This window comes from Geotrypetes seraphini, chromosome 1 (genome assembly GCF_902459505.1).
Source record: "Geotrypetes seraphini chromosome 1, aGeoSer1.1, whole genome shotgun sequence".
In the NCBI taxonomy this organism is placed as follows: Eukaryota; Metazoa; Chordata; class Amphibia; order Gymnophiona; family Dermophiidae; genus Geotrypetes; species Geotrypetes seraphini.
The window spans coordinates 288,936,883-288,951,680 of NC_047084.1; the positions used below are offsets into that span (position 1 = coordinate 288,936,883).

General features: G+C 43.4%; 1 protein-coding gene across 1 annotated transcript in view; it reads right to left on the reverse strand.

The window, feature by feature from the left end:
• Positions 1 to 14,798, reverse strand: part of ATP6V1B1 (ATPase H+ transporting V1 subunit B1) — a 188,185-nt gene that overhangs the window by 34,739 nt on the left and 138,648 nt on the right. The window contains exon 6 of the mRNA XM_033933903.1: positions 6,036 to 6,175. Within this exon, the coding sequence (XP_033789794.1) occupies positions 6,036 to 6,175 (140 nt within the window). The remainder of the gene's footprint in view (positions 1 to 6,035; positions 6,176 to 14,798) is intronic.

Here is a 14,798-nt window from a genome sequence, read left to right on the forward strand (position 1 = left end):
GGGACTGCAAAACCCAGGCAGTGCTTCTTTAGCTTCCAGCTGGCTTAGGGCGCTCTCTGACCAGGGGGCAGTTGCCCTAGTTGCACTCCCCTAAAACTATTCCTGTCATGTGTGACTGCAGTATTCTGTTAGCATGATATTTCTGTGTAGCATTCTGTAATAATTTGGCTTGTTCAGTTTTTTTGATAGTAGAGGGGATATATGTGAAGGGGAGGGGAGACAGGGGTTTTATTGATCCTTGCTCTGAATTATTTGTATTTATAAAATGACAATTGTACAGAATATTGTTTCTTTTTATACTTTAATAAAATACATTCAATATAAAATCATAACTGAGGCTTGTGTGGATGGGATCAGATGATTTGTGGGGACCGATCTCGCAGAGATGGGGCAGAAACGGGGTTTTTAAATTTTAGTCCTAGTAATTTGCCGGTCCACAAAATAATTCTTTTTTTTCTGCCGGTCCACGGGTGTAAAAAGGTTGAAGAACACTGTCCTAGGCCACCATAGCACAAATTCCTGTATTATGCTTCTGCTGTGCACAACAATAAACAATAAACACTGCTGTCATACTTTTTTTTGTCCCCTGCCGATTTCCTGATAGCATCCCCCCGGACAAAAGTGGATCCGTCTACCTGGCCCGCGGCCGCAGCCGGCGATATACTAGGTGCGTGCCTCTCGTCTCCTGACTCCTTCACCAAGGCCCGCCCTGTCTCCACTCCGATTGGCTTGGGCTTAGGGTGCCTAGCCAATCAGGAGACACATCACTTGCCTGCCACTGAATCTGCGAGAGCGGATCGGCCGGATGACATCACCACGTCTCTAGGAGGACAGGACGAGAGGAGCAGCACGAGGAGCTGCAGAACTAGTAAGGCAGTGATCAATTTAAACATGCACCTTTCTTCCTCCATCCCATGCACCTTTCTTCCTCCATCCCATAACACACACAGCCTGGTGGTGATGATTATCAGATTGATTCATGAATATATAATGATGTTATGAGTGTGCACCTCTTCCTTCCCATCCTCCTTAGCATGTCACATACAGCATGTTACATTACACAAAGTCTGTGTAATGTAACATGCTGTATGTGACATGCTGAGGAGGATGGGAAGGAAGAGGTGCACACTCATAACATCATTATATATTCATCCATAGCTGCATGTTAATGATGTGCTCATATGCACTTATTTATCATCATAACATATACATCATCATTAACATGCAGCTGTGGATGTGTAAGGACAGGCTGAGGAGGATGGATGGGAAGGAAGGAAGGTGCACATTTCAACATATCGTACATTTTTAACATGCATGATGCAGCTATAGGCAAGCTGAGGAGGATGGGATCATACAGATGTGTATGTTCAGATATGCGCTCAGATGTGTAGTTTTTTCTGATATATTTATTAAGCTTACAGTATTTATAAAAACACATTTAATACTTGTTACAAAAAATATTGTGCAATTGTGATCTACTTCTGGCCTACAAAGGTCAAAAGAAATCCTTAATTGAGATTTTACATTCAAAAGTGAATTATAGCTACTAGCACTATTATTTATTAGTTATTTATTATGCAGATGTTTGTTAGTTTGTTATTAGTTCAGTATTAGACATATGTTAGTTTAGAAAAGATAGGTATAGATTAGTTTAGTTTAGGTTAGGTTAGGGCCCTGCTGAAAGAGTCTACTTTGACGTGGTTGCAGGATTACAAATCTTTTGGTCAAAGAGTGCGGCGACAGAGAAAAGTATGTGTGTATTCGGCCCATGGAAGAAGGGGGGGTTGGGGGGAAGGGGTGCATGGGGGGCCCAATAGGATTGCTCAGTAAGGGGCCCAGAAATTTCTGATGGCGGCCCTGTTGCCCTGGATCGATAACATGGAATGTTGCTCTTTGGATTTTTACCAGGTACTAGGGACTTGGATTGGTCAAAGTGAAAATGGGCTACTGGGCTTGATGGACTATTGGTCTGACCCAGTAAGGCTATTCTTTTGTTCTTATGTTCTCCTAAAAACTTACTAACCTAGCTTGTCATGTATGACATAGTTCACTGATATTGGTCTGCAGACGATACGAAGTTATTCAGAGTAGTGAACACACAGAAGGATTGTGAAGACCTGCAATGAGACATAAACACGCTCGAGAAATGGGCTGCGACATGGCAAATGAAGTTTAACGTGGATAAGTGTAAGGTGATGCATGTCGGTAATAAAAATCTTATATACGAATAAAGGATGTCCGGTGCAATACTCGGAGAGACCCCCCAGGAAAGAGACTTGGGAGTACTGGTCAACAAGTCGATGAAGCCATCTGCTCAATGTGGGGTGGCAGCGAAAAGGGTGAACAGAATGCTAGGAATGATTAAGAAGGGGATCACAAACAGATCGAAGAAGGTTATCATGCCGCTGTACTAGGCCATGTTATGCCCTCACTTGGAATACTGCGTCTAGCACTGGTCGCCATACATAAAGAAGGACATAGTACTACTTGAAAGGGTTCAAAGAATGTAATGTAATGTAATTTATTTCTTATATACCGCTACATCCGTTAGGTTCTAAGCGGTTTACAGAAAATATACATTAAGATTAGAAATAAGAAAGGTACTTGAAAAATTCCCTTACTGTCCCGAAGGCTCACAATCTAACTAAAGTACCTGGAGGGTAATAGAGAAGTGAAAAGTAGAGTTAGAGGAAAAATAAAAATAAAATAAACATTTTAACAAGACAGCATTGATCTAAATACTTTGGAAGGTAGAAGAGAGGAGAGAAAGGAATAGAAGCAGAAGGGGGAGCCGTTGAACAGTAGAATTCTGGAGAAATTTAAATGATAGAAATAGAACAAAACAAAGACAAAAGGCAAAACAATAGATAAGATTAAAGATAAATCATAAGCTGGAAAGAAAAATAAAATAAAACTTTGTCTTCAATCCACGGTTTCAGCGTCAGTGATGAAGTGGAGCAAGTAAGTTTAGGAGGAGCGATTGACATTTCCAGAAAGGGCTTCTTCAGGGAAGAGACTTGGCAGACAGTCCCAGGATGCCTATGTCTCCTCCCCTGCGATGTTCTCCCATCCATGCATTCCCTCCCAGACACACTGCCCGTGCCCCAGCCGCTCCAAGGAGGCTGCCCCAGATGAGGCCCACGGTGAATGCAGGATTCTCTCCTCTGCGGGAAAGCCGCCCGGAGCCGACAGTCGATCTTCTTAGCGGATTGCATGGGGGGAAGAGTTCACACTCTTGGTAGGATCGGGTCTGTGTGCTCTCGGTGGTTGTGGCTGGTCTCGTTGCTGCTTAGGTGTAAAAGCAGTTGATCTCCACTGCTGCTGATATTTAAAAGCAGGCAGATTGATCTCTCCAATGGACTGCAGGGGGAGGAGTTCACACTCCTGGCAGGATCGGGTCTGTGGGCTCTTGGTGGTTGCGGTAGGTCTCGCTGCTGCTTGTATGTAAAAGCAGTTGTTTTTCTACTGCTGCTGATATTTAAAGCAGGTAGATTGATCTCTTAAACGGGATATAGGGGGAGGAGCTCACATGCCTGGTTGGATCGGGGCAAGGGCTCCTATTATAGGCAGCTGGTCTTGCTGCTACTTAGGTGTTAAAGCAGTTGATCTTCCTAGCGGACTGCAGGAGGTGTGGAGCTCACACTCCTGTCATGATCTGGTCTATGGGCTCTTGGTAGTTGCGGTTGGTCCCAATGCTGCTTAGGTGTAAAAGCAGTTGTTCTCCCACTGCTGCTGATATTTAAAAGCAGGTAGATTGATCTATCCAATGGAATGCTGGGGGAAGATCTTATATGTCTGGCTGGATCGTGGCAAAGGGTTCCCGGTAGTGGCGGCTGGTCCTATTGTTGCTTAGGTGTAAAAACAGTTGATCTTCTTATCGAATTGTAGGGGGGGCGGATCTCACATTCCTGGCAGGTTCGGGTCTGTGGGTTCTTGGTGGTTGCAGATGGACCCGCTGCTGCTTAGGTGTAAAAGCAGTTGTTTTCCCAATGCTGCTGATATTTAAAAGCAGGCAGATTGATCTCTCCAACAAATTGTATGGTGAAGAGCATACACGTCTGGCTGGATTGGGACAAAATCTCTCGATAGTGGCGGCTGGTCTTGGTGCTGCTTAGGTGTAAAAGCAGTTGATCTCCTACTTCTGATAATATTTAAAAGCAAGCATATTGATTTTTCCAACGGAATGCTGGGGGAAGAGCTTACTTGTTTGGCTGGATCAGGGCAAAGGGCTCTCGGTAGTGGTGGCTGGTCCTGTTGCTGCTTAGGTGTAAAAAACAGTTGATCTTCCTAGTGGACTGCAGGGGGAGGTGGAGCTCACACTCTTGGTTGGATCGGGTCTGTGTGCTCTTGGTAGTTGCGGATAGTTCCGCTGCTGCTGAGGTGTAAAAGCAGTTGATTTCCCACTGTTTCTGATATTTAAAAGCAGGTAGATTGATCTCTCCAATGGACTGCAGAGGGAGGAGCTCACATGCCTGGCTGGATCGGGGCAAAGGGCTCTTGGTAGTGGTGGCTGGTCCTGCTGCTGCTTAGGTGTAAAAGCAGTTGATTTTCCTAGCGAACTGCAGGGAGAGTGGAGCTCATATTTTTGCAGGACCGGGACTGTGGGTTTTTGGTGGGTTGGTCCCGTTGCTGCTTAGGTGTAAAAGCAATTGATCTCCCACTGCTGCTGATATTTAAAAGAAGAGTGACTAAAATGGTTAAGGGGCTGGAGGAATTGCCGTACAGTGAGAGATTAGAGAAACTGGGTCTCTTCTCCCTTGAGGAGACTGAGAGAGGACATGATCGAAACATTCAAGATAATGAAGGGAATAGACTTAGTAGATAAAGACAGGTTGTTCACCCTCTCCAAGTTGGAGAGAATGAGAGGGCACTCTCTAAAGTTAAAAGGGGATGGATTCCGTAAAAATGTAAGGAAGTTCTTATACTACACCTCCTCTGTAAGGCTCATCTACCTATCTATGAACCTTACAGTTTACCGCTGTTGCAAAGTTATATGACAGCTGCTTGTCATTAATCTTTCTACTTCTTTGTAAATACATCCTGTCAACCACCTTTGTAACTCCCCTGCTATATCCTTCCCGAATCTTATTGTAGCTCACTGACACTGGTCAGTTTTTCCTCTTTTGTAAACCACATAGAGCTTCAAGGCTTATACAATATATAAATAAAGAATTATGTTGTGTTATGTTATAATGTAGGCCCTTAAAATCCTGGTGTACATTACAGGTGCCTAAGTTTTAAGTTATTTATTAAAAATGTTTCTAAGGTGCTCTTCAAATTCCCCTTCCCGATTTATCCATAAACGTTCTGTCAGAGGTGATCATTACTGAGATAAGTAATTATAAGTAAAAAATGATAAAAAATATACAGTATTTAAAAATAAGCAGACCGGTGAGGATGTCACCACTTGAATCTCCCCGTTGAAACACCTTGGTGGGACGGAGGAGTGGTGGTTCTGAGGTCTCTAGAAATTGTTTAATGAAATGGTTGAATCATTCACTAAATCGGGAAGGGGAATTTGAAGAGCACTTTAGAAACATTTTTAATAAAATAATATATTGATTTTCTAAGGAAATACCTGGCCAATTACGGTATTTTGAACTAAGTTTTTTAAGTTAGGCATAATTCTGTAGTGGGCACTTAAGTATGATTGCCACACAATAGGTATCTGTATTATAAATGCTTATCTTTTTAGAAGCCATTTACAGAATTTCCCCGATTGTTGTATGTGGATGTCTGGACAATTTTAGTAGAAAGTTTGCTAGTCTTAGAGATTCATGTTGTTTAGACCTTAAAAGATATGTGATGACAATTCAAGTCATGGTGGTATTATGTTTATATAGATCTACTATTGCTCTATGTATGTAATTTTTTTATGAGGATTTTATTATGAAAAATGCTTTTACATTTATTGGTTGTGCATAAGCTTACATTGCAAACCATTTTGAGTTAGTCTTTAAAAAGGTGGTATAAAAACCAAAGACAATGAAATCAAATCAACGAAAGGCACACAGTACAACTAGGTGTTATGTTACCTCGTTGTGAGGGAGACCTGCAGCAGAAAATATTGGGATCTTTTGCCCTCTGGCAATACTGTTCATGACATCGATGGGTGAGATTCCAGTCTGAATCATTTCCTCAGGGTAAATTCGGCCATGAGGATTAATCGGCTGCCCTGAAACATGATCAGAGAAGAGTCTTTTAATGTCAAAACTATATGTGTACAGTACATGCAGAGAAAAAGGAATTACTAGGCTCTATAGTTCAGAAACCTGGCCTACGTAACCTTCAAAAGGTAACATCTTCAGAAAAGTTTGTGTTTGTGTCTGTTCAGAGGGCGGCTAGCAAGGGACACAGGGTGGCTAGCAAGGGAAAATAGAGTCATTTACAATAGTGCGTTCTAATACTTTGAACACATCATTTGCCCTGAATGCCATTATTATTGTTTTACACAGGGCTTAATGGATCCTGCAGCAAATAATTTCCCCCCCCCCTTTTTTATCAAGTTCTGCTAGAGATTTTTAGTGCAGGCTGGCATAGTAAATGCTCCGATGCTCATGCTCATAGAATTCCTATTAGTATCAGAGCACTTACCTTGCCGGCCCACACTAAAAACCTCTAGCATAGCTTGATAAAAGAGGGGGGAGGGAGAATGTGTGTTAACTGGGTTAGCTTGTACTGACAGTAAATGATCCCCATAATAAGAAATAGGTTAAGCTTTCCAACGTAAGGCTAAATTTTTAATATGCCGTCAAGCTGGCAAATAATGTACAATACAAGATTATCCTTTACAATACAATGCCCATGCAGATGAGTATTTCGAGTCAATGCCACGGGGAGTATAAAGTACCTGTCTTAGCTATGCATGTCCATTTCTGAAACTTAAAGGAGACTAAGGGCTCCTTTTACTAAGCTGGTGTTAGTTCTAGCCGCGTAGCACGGGTTTAGCGTGCGCTAAAATTCTGCGCATGCTAAAAATGCTATCACAGTTTAATAAAAGGAGCCCTCTATGTGAAGTTCACAGTAGTGCCTTCTAAGATGTCTCATTGCTCTGTTGGGATGTCTATGTGGCCAGTCCATTACTATGCTGGCCCCACCCACATCCAAATGGTCAGGATTAGTCCATTTTCAACCTGGATGTTTTTCTAATCAAAAATGGGGTATAAAGTTAGATGTTCTGGTGGCCACCACTTCTAAGTAGACAATTTAAAAAAAATTATATTTGGATGTCCAGCAGTTTGTCATTTAAAGATGTCCATTTTTCTACCTTCAACTTTGGACGTTCAGCTGGAAATGTCCAAATTGAACTTAGATGTTTTGTTTTGTTTTTCAAAAATGTTCCTCCATGGGTTATTAGCAGCATTTTGTTATCCAGGCATGAACATCTTGTAATTTTGGATTAAGCGTGTTCTTCAATGTACAGTAGTTTCATGGAAGAGCCATGTTTTCATTTTTGTTCAAACTGGACATAGTTGGAAGTGGCGCAAGTCTTTGTGGGAAGTGAGTTCCAGAATTTTGTGGCTGGTAGTTGAAAGATTTGCAATGAAATGATTTGCATCTTACTCCTTGTAGAGATGGGAAGGATAGGATCAGTTTATCAGTGTTTCAGTCATTTAGTGAATTTGGAGAAGCTTTCTGCGCTTTGTGTATTAGGCAACATAAATGTTGACTCCAACAGTCTGGTTCCACCCTTGTTAAGGTGGAGCCCATCTTTGCGAAATAGGCTCCCCCTTCCCAGTATGTCACCCAGATCCTAACAAATCTAAAACCCTCCTTCCTGCACCATCACCTCATTCACGCATTGAGACTCCTGAGCTCTGCCTGTTTCTTGGGTTCTACATAGTAACATAGTAGATGACGGCAGATAAAGACCCGAATGGTCCATCCAGTTTGCCCAACCTGATTCAATTTAAATTTTTTTAAAAATTTTATTTTTTAAAATTTTTCTTCTTAGCTATTTCTGGGCAAGAGTCCAAAGCTTTACCCGGTACTGTGCTTGGGTTCCAACTGCCAAAATCTCTGTTAAGACTTACTCCAGCCCATCTACACCCTCCCAGCCATTGAAGCCTTCCCCTGCCCATCCTCCACCAAACGGCCATACACAGACACAGACCGTACAAGTCTGCCCAGTAACTGGCCTAGTTCAATATTTAATATTATTTTCTGATTCTAAATCTTCTGAACTTCTGATTCTAATTCTGAATTTCTGATTCTAAATCTTCTGAGCTTCTTTGAACTCAGTCACAGTTTTACTCTCCACCACCTCTCTCGGGAGCGCATTCCAGGCATCCACTACCCTCTCCGTAAAGTAGAATTTCCTACTGCGCATGGAACAGGAAGCTCTTCTAAAAATGCTACTCTAGAGGCTCTGGATTTTAATTTACTACCTAAGAATTTAAATTTGACTTCCAGAACCTCCCTACCACATTTACCTATGTAATTGGTACCCACATGTAGCAAGACAGAAGGTTCCTCCCTGATGATGCATGAGGTGATGCATGAGGTCCACCACTTTGCACCAGGCAGGCATGTGACCAAGCGATCCTCATGTCCACCAGCCACCCACCTATCTTCATGCCTATTGATTGAATCTCCCATTATAACGGCTGTCTTAACTCTTCCCTTCAGTGCGAGAGAATTTTGCATCTCCTGGTGGGAAGGTCCTGGCTACAGGATTGCCTCCTACTTCACCAGGGTGATTTTAAAAAGACCTCCCTCCTCCGAGGCAGCACAGAGGTTGCCAGACAGGAGGTGGGACTCTTCTACATTGTCCCTGTAGGACTTTTTTATGTACCTCTCTGTCTTTCTCAATTCCTCCAATTTGGTACTCTGGTCTCAAGAGATCAGAACCGTTCCCTGAGTGTTAAGAGCTCTTTGCACTGAACACACATATAAGACCTCTCACCAACTGGGAAATAATCAAACATGTGACACTCAGTGCAAAAGAATGGATAGCCCCCGTCTTGCTGCTAGACTGCTCCCTGTATCTTAATATTGGTGATTTCTTTGTTAAGTTGCTACTAGAGTTGGAATAAGTACATTAAGTTCCCCTAAGATTGCTAGTTATATGTTGTGTTATGGTAATGTTTAACTTTTATTATTATTTTGTAATGTTGTAATTGGTAGGTTACCCTCCAAGGATTTCTTAGATTATTTCATAAGAGCTAATTATTAGCTAATTACTTTTTTTAGCCTCTAATTGGCTAAAACTATAAATATGAGATCAGACCAGGGATGGGTGGGAGCTAGGGAGGGTGGAAGGGAGTTAAACACTAAAGAAAGACTTTCCTCAACTGCTATCTGTGACCTAATCTGATCTGATCTTATTCTCTGAAATGCAACCTAAATACTAATATAGACCAAAACGCTTTTTATATAAAAACCCTAACAGAGACTCTAAAGCAGAGTATTGCACTATACTTCAAACCCTTGTTCCAACAACCTACACATGAAAAGGACCATCAGTTAGATCTACTCATCTCATCAACTTCAGCAAAAAGCACAAGCTACCTAGAATTTAATTCCTTTTCCAATGTACCTTGGATAGACTACTTACTTCTAAAATTCACCAACCACTTACTTCTAAAATTCACCATATTCTGCAAAGAAAAATCAATAACCAAACCAACTCCCCAAGTAGCTTCTTACTTTAGAAACAAAGTAGCCCCTGAATCATACTGAAATTAAATAGATAATTCATTACTATCCCGCCCCCATCCCTGACCAAGACTTCCTGGACCATTGGAAAACGATCAGTGAACAAATCATAAACAAACTATTCCCACTCAAATGCAGCAAAAGAATCCAAAGATTATCAAAGGTATGGTTCGACTCGGCACTCATGTCCCTAAAAAGAATTTGCTGACAAGCCGAGTGCTACTGACTTAAACACCCATCCCTTAAAAGCAAAACTAACTGGCACCAGAAAATTATAGAATATAACTAACTATTGATAGGAAAGAAGAAAGTACTACTCTAAATAGAACAGTACAGAAAATAATCTTAAAATCAGCAAACTGTCTCAATATTTGATAACCTAACTAACATGAACAAGATCACAAATAGTGACAGCTCCTATATTCTAACAGCCCTGGAATTAGCTGACCATATTAAAACAAAGATTCAATCCACATGAGACCAGCTACCCTCCACCAATCCAGCTAAACCCACTTCAACAAAACCACCTATGGGAATACCAGCTGACAGATCTTGGAATGATTTTGAAGAGATTACATTCAAAGACACATAATGGCTCCTCATAAAATACTCCAAAGCATATAGCAGCCCCAACACCTGCCTGCCTTACCTGATCAAAGCAGCCACCCTGACAATCATATGAAAATAACTCAAAGTAGTGCTGCCCGATTCACGATTCGAATCGGTTCACCGATTCACTTCGGGTGAATCGATTCGAATCAATTGTATCGAGCGATGGTGCGTCCACATCTGGAATACTGCGTTCAGTATTGGTCGCCGTACCTCAAGAAGGACATGGCGGTACTTGAGAGAGTCCAAAGGAGAGCAACAAAACTGGTAAGGGGGCTGGAACACTGCCCATACGCTGAGAGGTTGGATAGGCTGGGGCTCTTCTCTCTGGAAAAAAGGAGGCTCAGGGGAGATATGATAGAGACCTTCAAGATCATGAGGGGCATAGAGAGGGTGGATAGGGACAGATTCTTCAGACTGAAGGGGACAACAGGTACGAGGGGGCATTCAGAGAAACTGAAGGGAGATAGGTTCAAAACAAATGTAAGGAAGTTGTTTTTTTTTTTCACCCAAAGGGTCGTGGACACTTGGAATGCGCTACCTGAGGAAGTGATCAGGCAGAGTATGGTACAGGGATTCAAACAGGGATTGGACGGATTCCTGAGGGATAAAGGGATCGTGGGATACTGAACATAACATAAGAACATAACATAAGAAATGCCTCCGCTGGGTCAGACCCGAGGTCCATTGTGCCCAGCAGTCCGCTCACGCGGTGGCCCAACAGGTCCAGGACCTGTGCAATAAATTTCTCTCTATACCCCTCTATCCCCTTTTCCAGCAGGAATTTGTCCAAACCTTTCTTAAATCCCAGTACTGTACTCTGCCCTATAACTTCCTCTGGAATTGTATTCCAGGTGTCCACCACACGTTGTGTAAAGAAGAACTTCCTAGCATTAGTTTTGAATTTGTCTCCTTTCAACTTTTCCGAATGCCCTCTTGTTTTTTTATTTTCTGAAAGTTTGAAGAATCTGTCCCTCTCTACTCTCTCTATGCCCTTCATGATCTTGTAAGTCTATCATATCCCCTCTTAATCTTCTCTTTTCTAGGGAAAAGAGTCCCAGTTTTTCCAATCTCTCAGCGTATGAAAGGCTTTCCATCCCCTTAATCAGTCGTGTCGCTCTCCTCTGAACTCTCTCGAGCAATGCCATATCCTTCTTAAGGTACGGTGACCAATACTGGACGCAGTACTCAAGATGTGGATGCACCATTGCCCGATACAGCGGCAGGATAACTTCTTTCGTTCTGGTTGTAATACCTTTCTTGATTATACCTAGCATTCTATTCGCTCTCTTAGCGGTAGCTGCGCACTGTGCTGTCTGCTTCATTGTCATGTCCACCATCACCCCCAAGTCCCTTTCTTGGGTACTCTCATTCAAAACCATCCCTCCCATCGCATAATTATACCTCGAGTTTTGCTTCCCACATGCAATACTTTACACTTCCCAACATTGAATTTCATCTGCCATCTCTCTGCCCATTCCCCTAGTTTGTCCAAGTCTCTTTGCAATTCTTCGCAGTCCTCCTTTGTCCAAGCTCTACTAAATAGTTTGGTGTCGTCCGCAAATTTTATTATCTCACACTTTGTCCCTGTTTCTAGATCATTTATGAATATGTTAAAAAGCAGTGGCCCGAGCACCGAGCCCTGCGGAACACCACTCGTGACCTTTCTCCAGTCTGAGTAGTGGCCCTTCACCCCTACCCTCTGTTTCCTACCTTCTAACCAGTTTCTGATCCATCTATGCACGTCTCCGTCCACCCCATGGTTCTTCAGTTTCCGGAGTAGACGTTCATGAGGCACCTTGTCAAAGGCTTTCTGGAAATCTAGGTATATGATGTCTATGGGGTCTCCTCTGTCCATTTGTTTGTTAATTCCTTCGAAGAAGTGCAGTAAGTTAGTCAGGCACGATCTTCCCCTGCAGAAACCATGTTGGCTGGTTTTCAGAAGTTCGTTTCTTTCAAAATGTTCATCGATGTTTTCTTTTATCAGTGCTTCCGCCATTTTCCCCGGAACCGAGGTCAGACTCACCGGTCTGTAGTTTCCCGGGTCCCCTCTTGATCCCTTTTTAAAGATGGGCGTAACGTTGGCTATCTTCCAATCCTCCGGAAACACACCTGTTTTCAGAGATAGGTTGCAAATTTGCTGAAAACAGGTGTGTTTCCGGAGGATTCAAGTTTCAAGTTTCAAGTTTTATTAATTTTGATATACCAACCATCAAGTTAATATCTGGCTGGTTAACAATATGTTTAAAAGAAAGAGAAATTATACAAAACTAAAAAAAAGAGGCATTGTGTATATACATATAACATCACAAGACGAACTAGATGGTGAGGATAAAAGGGAAGGGAGGGTGAAGTTACATATTTGAGAAGAGATTGGAGATAGTAGGGTAAGGATAAAACATAATGGAAGGGGCGCTTTAAAGAAAGCGATTATTTTTAGTAATTAGGGAAGATAGCTCTAAGTGAATAAGAAGGCATCGCGAAATAAAAACGTTTTTAAATCTGTTTTAAATTTATCGAGTCGTGATTCATCGCGGAGTTGCTGTGGCAGGGAATTCCAGAGGGTAGGGGCAGTTACTGCGAAATTTACTCTACGTGTATTGTAGAAGTCTTTGATAGTGGGGATAAATAGAAGGATTGGAAGATACTGAGAGAGGTATCCAGGTAAAAAGTATAGAAACCCAACCAGGTCATGCATGTGCAAGACCGGAGGGTTAGGACTTCGATGGGAAGATAGGACTTAAATGGGAAACCAAGGTGGCAAGGGGGCCCCTTCTGGTGATTCAGACAGGTCGTGACCTGTTTGGGCCGCCGCGGGAGCGGACTGCTGGGCAGGATGGACCTATGGTCTGACCCGGCGGAGGCACTGCTTATGTTCTTATGTTCTTAATTCAAAACAAAACAAAAAATTGGCTTCCTGATTCAGCTGACCCTCCCCCATGCCCCCTAAAGCAGGAGCGGCAGCGCTGCTCTTGCTGGCTGGCCGCTGCTGCACCTGTTTTAGAGGGTGAGGGGGGAGGGTCAGTCAGGAAATGCTGCTATCGGCTCCCCCTCCCCCCCCCGGTGTCCAGCTTCCACCCCCTGACCTCACGCTTCCTTCCCTGGCCTCCCCGCAGTGTTTACCTTTGAGGAATAGCCTGCAAACAAGATTGCGGTGCTAGCGATCTTTGTACTACTTCGGAGCTGTTTCCTCCGCCGCGATCCTACCTCTCACATCAGAAGAGGGGCAGGACCTCAGCAGAGGAAACAGCTGTGAAGCAGTACAAAGATCGCTAGCACTGCGATCTTGTTTTCAGGCTGTTCCTCGAAGGTAAACACTGCATGGAGGCCAGGGGGGTGGAAGCCGGATGCCAGGGGGGAGTGAGCAGTCCTTCGGGGTGGTGGATGGGACAGGCCTTCAGGGTGGACAGGCAGGCAGGCCTTCAGGGGTGGAATGCAGACCTTTAAGGGGAGGACAGACCTTCAAAGGGGGGGACAAGCCTTCAAGGGAGGACAGGCCATCAGGGGGGACAGGCCTTCAGGGGGGTCAGGCAGGCCTTCAGGGGTGGGATGCAGACCTTTAAGAGGGGAGACAGGCCTTTAAGGTGGGGGGGGACAAGCCTTCAAGGGGGAAACAGGCCTTCAGGGATGGTGGCACAGGCCTTTAGGGGTGGGATGCAGGCTTTCTGGGGTGGGGTGCAGGCCTTCAGGGGGGTCAGACCTTCAGGAGAGGGGAGCCCTGGTGTAGAAGTACACGGAGGGAGGGAGGGAAGGGGGGTTCAAAGACGTTCATATGCTGGACTTTGGGGGGGAAGAAATGGGTCTGAAAATAGAGGAGAGGGAGAGAGATTGTGGAAAATGGGATTTAGGGAGGGAAGGAACAGAAAGGGAGAGAAGTTGGACACAAGGGATGGTGTGGGGGGGGATAGAGATACTGGATAGGAGGGTAGTTAGGAAAAGAAAGGGAGAGATGGTGGACCCTGGGGTGGTGAGGAAAGAGGGAGAGATGCTGGATGAAAGGGTAGTTAAGAATAGGTGGATCTGTGGAGGGAGATGAAAAAATGGAAAGATGCCAGACCTCCTGGGGAGGGAAGGGAAATGGAAGGGGAAGATAGAGATGTCAGATGGATGGTTAGCACGGAGAAAAAAGATAGGAGACCCTGGCAAGCAAGTAATCCAAAGACAACCAAAGCCTGGGACCAACAAAATTTGAATAATGACCAGACAACAAAAGGTAGAAAAACTAATTTTATTTTCTGTTTTGTGATTACAATATGTCAGATTTGAAATGTGTATCCTGCCAGAGCTGGTGTTAGACCGCAAACGTGAGCTAGGATTTAACAGAGAGAAGAAAAGTCTTTTTTGTTTGTTTATTTTGTTTACACCACAGCGCCAGTGTAGTTAGGAGAAGGCAAAAGGGGTGAAGAGGCTATAAAATAAACCCACCAGGATGTTTGAAAAAAAACACCCAATTGGGCAGGAAAATCGAATCGAATCGAAAAACCAATTCAATAGGCTGAATCGAATCGAAATTTTTTTTCCTGAATCGGGCA